The following is a 6863-nucleotide window of genomic DNA, read 5'->3' as shown; positions in this document are numbered from 1 at the left end:
CCCTCTGGAACCAGCTAGAGATCTTATGTGGATATTCTTAGCTGCCCAAAATACATTTTCCTGTGATTGGATGGCTTTGACACTGGTGACGTTGTTGCTGCATACCCCCAGGAGGTCCAAGAAGATTGATGTCACGAGTTGCTCTATGCTGACTGTGGTACTGATCATTTTGTTGCTACTGTCAGTGCTCTCAGCATTTGATCTCTCTGTGCAAAGCCCACCATATAGTGGTCTTGGAACTACAGTTATTGGGGCAGACATTCGGTGCTGAAGGTTTGCACTTTAGATTTAGTTCTGATAATGTTCATGCACCAATGGATTTGCTGCATCGTAATTCAGTGGGTTTCCCTTTGTTGTTTTATTGTTGCATTTACAATGAAAAAACTTATTGTGGCAAGGCAGTCCGCCAGCAAAATTTATAGATGCAAATGGATGAAGTTTTATTTTTAGGTACACTAACAAAACGCTGACCCCTTTTTAGCCCCACTTTTTCAAGTACTAACCTTTTTATCTGAACCTTTTCACAAAGGAGGTAGTTACTCCTCCATGAAAGCTATGTTAAGAGCAATTTGTTCCTACATCAAAGGTTTACATCGTCCTCATTGGCATCCTACAGGTTGTGCAAAGGCATTCTTTAAAATTTTTCATTCCAAACCTTCCCTATACCATCTTTCTCTACTGTAGAATTTTGATTTTGATTTGGAAAGATTGATTACTTCCCTTCAAGCTTTCCAGTACAGTTTACCTTAGTCTTATTTTGGAAGACCATCTTTTTAGTTTCCATTACATCAGCTATGGGGATATCAGAGTTATGTACACAGTTGAGTAAACTCACTTCATTGTAGTTCATAAGGACAGGGTGTCTGTGGGAACTAACCCTTCATTTATGTATAAGGTCACTGCACAAGTCAGTTTAAATCATGCCATACATTTACCGTTTTTTTTTTCCCAAAGTTTTCCAGCAAAGGAGAATATAGCTGCCTTCTAGATGTTCACAGGCCACCCAGATTTTACTTTCACAGGACTAAAGAATCCATAAATTATGACGGACTCCTCTCCCTTTCCAGACTGAAAAAGTCCGAAGGTAACCAAAGTTGCCATATTGGTGATTATCAGACTGTTCCATTATTTTTACAGCAAAACATATCTGCCTGCTAAACTAAGAACACGCTGTGTCAGGGCTTATAGTACCTCTAGCTTTTCTCCAAAATCTACCCTGATTTGAAATCTGTGCAAACAACTACATGGTCTGCCTTACATACTTTTGCAAAGTGCTATAATCTGGATACTCTCTACATGCTGGCCTCAGTTGAGGCTTCTTTTCTTAGAGGTATCTTGTCTCATTATTACCATTTAATGGTTTTCATTGTCCAGACAAGATCAACTTTAAATATTTAAGTTATGTTCTTACCAGAATGTTAGATTTAGTGTATGTCTGAACACTTGGAATATGCTGCCCACCTATCCCCTACCAAATTGTCCTATTCTGGGGAGCATAGATGACCACCATGGGCCTATGATTGCCACTGGATAGGTAAATTGTCTGTATCATCAGGTTGTTTGTTTGTATGTCATTTGATGCAGAGGTTAAGGTTGTGAGCTGCAGTTCCTGAGGTACATAGTTTGATTACCTCGGCCCTTATTTGTCTTCTGTATGACCTTGAGTAAGTCAATTAACCAGACATTGCTCCTGGGTTGTGAATAGTTATCTTTATTTCACAGTTTATCTACCTTGAATGTTAGAATGTCATCATTCAATCTGGAGAGTTACCCGAGAGCAGTGCATTATGAGACAAAAAATTGGAGCTCTAGGTGGCGAGACTCTGTTGTTGCCAGTGGAGAGGCACCTTCAGTGACCACTCAATTGGTTTTCAGTGTCAGAACAGATACCAAGTAAATCTGAAGTTCTGGTTAACTACATGACATGTTTCTGTTTCATTAGCTTAGAGCGTTCTTACTCAACAATGTTGAGTCAACATGATGATTTGATCATATGCTTGCCTTTAATTATTCTGTATGGAAGAATATAATATGCTGAAAGTATGTTTTTATAAGTATAATAAATAACTGTTTTCATATCTTTTTAGTTTGTAGAAGTATTGACTTTAGCCTGAATGTGGAAGGGCAGTTATCTTTCAAATGCCAGCCAACCTCTACAGTCGGGAAACCATACGTTTGTATGGAATGTGGAAAGAGTTTCCGTCATCTTTACCTTCTTAAAGTACTTCATGATATACATTTAAGAGTAACAGAACATGTGTGCAGTGACTGTGGAAAGGCTTTTAGTCAATGGAACAGTCTCAGGAAACATCAGCGGAGCCATACAAATCGTGGCAGCAGTAGTTACAATTCAACAGCAAAACAAGTTCCAGTTGTGTCCTTAACATACTCTCCACATGTGATTCTACATAATGAGAGACCATACAAGTGTCCTAAATGTGAAAAGAGCTTCCTTCAACTGCGGGGGCTGAAAGTACACCAGAAAACTCATGCACCAGAAAAAGAATGTGGTGAGCAAATTTCCTTCATGAAATGCATGAAAGCTGATCCAGGGAAAGAGCTCAATATTCTGACTGAATATGAGTGGGAATTTTTAGACAGAGGCACGGGCAAACAAATTCAGCAGTCAGGCAAAGAAATTAAACCTTTCAAATGTAATGTGTGTACCAAAAGCTTCCATAAGTTACATCACCTCCAAAGTCATCAGATAGCTCATGTTTCCAAAAAACCTTATAAGTGTTCAGAGTGTCAAAAAAGCTTCAGTCAAGCTGGTTGTTTAACGATGCATCTTCGTGCTCACCTGAGAAAAAAGTTAAATTCATCTTTAGAAGGAAAACGCTTTCAGTGCGATGTCTGTAATAAAAGCTATGTTGCTCAATGTGGGCTAAAACAGCACCAGAGGATTCACACGGGTGAAAAGCCTTTTGAGTGCATTAAATGTAGAAAAACCTTTTTTACTAGTTCTAATTTTATAGTGCACACACGTCTTCACACAGGCGAGAGACCTTATATTTGTCATCTGTGTAAGAAGACCTTCAGCCAGCATTCACACCTTACAGTACACCTGCGAACCCACACTGGTGAGAGACCGTATAAATGTGGAACTTGCAAAAAGACATTCACCCAAAAAAGCCATCTGCGAACTCACTCTGTAATTCATACAGGCAGCAAACCCTATAAATGTGGAATATGTAAGAAAGGGTTCAATAATTCTTCTCATCTCAAGGTTCATCAACGGGTACACACTGGAGAAAAACCTTTTGAATGTAAAATGTGCTTGACAAAGTTTACTCACCCATCATCTCTCAAAAAGCATCAGTTGAAACATTCTGGAAAGAAACCTTATCAGTGCAGCAAATGTAAAAAAGGCTTTAATACGCTAGAATGCCTTGTTTCACATCAGAGTGGCCATGTGGTTAAAAAACGTTAGATACTGAGAATGCAAAGGTGCATAAAACCTTTCAAGTCACATGATAATTTATAATCAAGCTTGGCTTCTTATATGCAAACATTTTTGTACATTCTCTGCAGAATTTGAAGATACTTGAAAAGATATCGCAGGCAGAGGTAGATGCCTGTGACAGATGTGTACTACAAACTGAGTTGAAAAGAAAGTGGGTCTTTTTTTCCTTTTGATTTAAAAAAAAAAATAATGTGATTAAATGTAGAGAGCAGTACACTGTAAAGATGGACCTGTGTTAATTGATTTTTTTTAAGGTGTTACGAGACTGTTGATCTCCAGGGAAGCAAATGGAACTTGTATGCATAAAGCCACATGCACTTCATTGTGAATTGACAGGATGTTTTTCAAATTCAGTGTTGTGAAAGAGAAGGTGAAATAATTACCAAGTGGGACATCACTGATTGTCCTAGGATAGACATACATCAAGTCACAATACTGAAGTAGTCAGATATTTAACTATCAGTATTTTACATAGAAATATATATAATAAAGGTCAACCAAACTAACTTATCTGTCCTTATGATGCATTTTGTATAGGCTATTATCCCTCTGTCTTAATTTCCTGAGAAAATAACAGTTCCTTGGTTCTGCTTCAGTATTTCAAGGCAGTATGCTTTATACAAAACAATAAGCACTGCTTGACAAGTACTGGAAGATGAGCTTTATTTAGCTGTTAACTAACACATCCATAAATGGATCTGAAAAAAATGACTAGGATTGTATTTATAAATAAATATTAAATGTTGTATAACATGTCTGTTGAGTATGCTGGAACCTGCAACAGATGGATTAAAGACAGACTGTTGTAGGTAACTCAAGACTTTGTTTGCTGTTGATTAGAGATCTGCTGTGAAAAGACTTTGAAGGGATTGTTTTGTATGTGTACACAGGATTTGTCATTGTTTTTATATGACCGATACACTCTCTCCATTACAAGCTGATTCTAAAGACCAAGTATGTAGATTGCAAAATGTGAAGTTTTAGCTTACTGGGGCTTGACCCTGGGTAATCGGCAATAGGCAGTGGGTAACAGAATTGGCAGCAGTTTGTCACACTGTTTAAAAAAAAAAACATTGGCAGATGATGCCATGTTTCTCCATGTTCCTATTCTGTTAAATGTATTTTCATACAAAGTGTATTCATTAAAGCAACATAGTTTGTATCTGTTGTAACATAACTTATAAGATGAAGCCATAAACAAAGCCAATTGAAACTCTTCCTGAATCATGTACTGTATGGTGGAAGGATGTTCTTCATGAGAATGGTTGGAGGGTCTCCTTGGGTGTATTTAGATTTGTTTACTGGGCTAGTGCAATAATAGGAATGGACCATTTGCAGGCACAGCCTGGTTGAATAGGATCACATAAATGAACAAAACCAATATATATGTGTGTGTGTGTGTGTGTGTATATATATATATATATATATATATATATATATATATATATATATATATATATATATAATGTGTGTGTATATATATGTATATATATATATATATATATATATATATATATATATATATATATATATATATAATATGCTACAACATTTAGTTGAAGCAGTTTACAATGTCAAAACTTGGAAAAATGGAATTATGCTTGGAGCTTTATTGATAAGATAGCTTATGCTACAAGGATGGCAGCGTATCATTCTACAGAGGTATGAAGACGTTCAAAGAGGTAAGAATAGTTGCAAGTAAGGTAATGCTGTGGGGAGAAGACAGAAAAGGTAAGAGAGGCATGAAAGTTTAGTTACTGGAATTGTAGTCCAGAGTACAAGTTGAGATCTAGGGTGTCTAGAGTAAAGTTTGTATTTTGTATGACTTCTTGACCTCAGAGGGACAGGTCATGACCCCATTAGCGGGAGCATGAACCCATCTTTGTAATCCATAGCAGTGGTGGATCAGAGTTAGACTTATAAAGCAAGCTTCTACCTTGAAGGGTGCGTTCCAGGCTGCTTGTACTGTTCAGCTCTATTTGATTGGCTTGGTCCTGGGCCTGATCTATCTGATAACAGCGAGTGTTCCTTAAAACACCTGATCTTTGATTAAGGGGTCCACAGGCCCAGCAGAGTTGGTCTTTCTTGGTTAAGACTGGGAAAGGGGGGGGCTTGTTTTATAAAGGTAATTGGACTGCACCATTCATGTTGAGTACGGTTTTCTTTAAAATTGCTTGTTTGTGTATGGTCACCTGTATGATTAGTTAATCTACGTTATCAAATTGCTCTCCCTGCTATTTTACACTTTCATATCACTTTATTTGTAGTAAATTGCAGTTCAGTTGCAACAGCTTATATTGTGCTTTATATAGTTGCCTGTCTAACTCTCAGTATCCTACATCAATCACAACCGTTAGCATCCAAAGACACACCCTGCCACCAATACTACCCCACCTCCTCACCAATTGCACTACTCCAAAACCTCTCCATCCCGTACATCCTACTTACTTAAACCCAAGGATTAAGAACTATTACCAACTCCTACTAAGTTCACCAAACTCATAAGGAGTGTATTACCTAACCTCATAACAGACAGCGGCATCCACCCCAAACCAGGCCCAAACTCACCAGCTACCTCTAACCGCATAAATAGTGCTCCTACCAACCTAAGAAACTCACAATGCCCCCAAATCATTTCTAATCTGCCACCTAAATCAGAAATATAAATAAGAAAATCCACTATCAACACGCCTTCCTAGACATGCACTCCCCTGATCTACTCTGCCTTACAGAAACCTGGCTCAAACCCACTATCCCTGATAATGTAATATTACCCCCCCCCAACTATAATATAAGACTTGACCATAAAGGTAGAAAAGGAGATGGATTAGCCATCCTATATAAATCCACTCTCGCGATATCCACAATTAGCACCCCACACTTAACTACCAACTCCGAAATAAGCACCTCAAAAGTACAACTTAACAAACACAAATCTATAAACATAGTATGCATCCATATTCCCCCAGGCAACAACATAGACACCTTAGAAAGCACTTTTCAATGGTTATCCACTACCCATCCCCAAGAAACAATCATTCTCGGGGACTTCAACATCGACTGGATAACTTGTTCAGCAAACTTCCCCACCACCCATATTAATTTATGAGGTTTCTCCCGGACTATTACCACCCCCACCAGAATCAAGAAGCCCAACAAAAAGGAAAGCATCCTAGACTGGATCTTGATAAATAGCAAACCACAACTATAAAAATCATGCACCTTACCTGAAGACATGAGTGACCACCTCCTAACCTGTATAGTCAGGAAAAGGGAAGACATGTCTCAAACCACCTTTAAAACCCTTGGGTATACAAAGAACTTTAACCTCACTAGTTTCCAGACCGATCTTAGCTCGTGTAAATGAGCCAATCTAAAAACACTTCCCCTTGATGAAGCA

At 38.1% G+C, this 6863-nt stretch overlaps 1 protein-coding gene across 5 annotated transcripts in view; it reads left to right on the top strand.

The window, feature by feature from the left end:
- Positions 1-3969, top strand: part of LOC122789390 (zinc finger protein OZF-like) — a 253309-nt gene extending 249340 nt beyond the window's left edge. For all 5 annotated transcript variants that reach the window (XM_044056805.1, XM_044056799.1, XM_044056803.1 and 2 more), the window contains one exon: positions 2088-3969. In XM_044056805.1, coding sequence (XP_043912740.1) covers positions 2088-3430 — 1343 coding nt within the window. In that variant the 3' untranslated portion in view covers positions 3431-3969. The remainder of the gene's footprint in view (positions 1-2087) is intronic.
- The last annotated feature ends 2894 nt before the right edge of the window (positions 3970-6863 follow it).

The sequence above is a fragment of the Protopterus annectens genome, chromosome 14.part0 (genome assembly GCF_019279795.1).
Source record: "Protopterus annectens isolate FY-2018-M chromosome 14.part0, PAN1.0, whole genome shotgun sequence".
Taxonomy (NCBI): domain Eukaryota; kingdom Metazoa; phylum Chordata; order Ceratodontiformes; family Protopteridae; genus Protopterus; species Protopterus annectens.
This window is presented reverse-complemented; position numbering and strand designations above follow the sequence as displayed.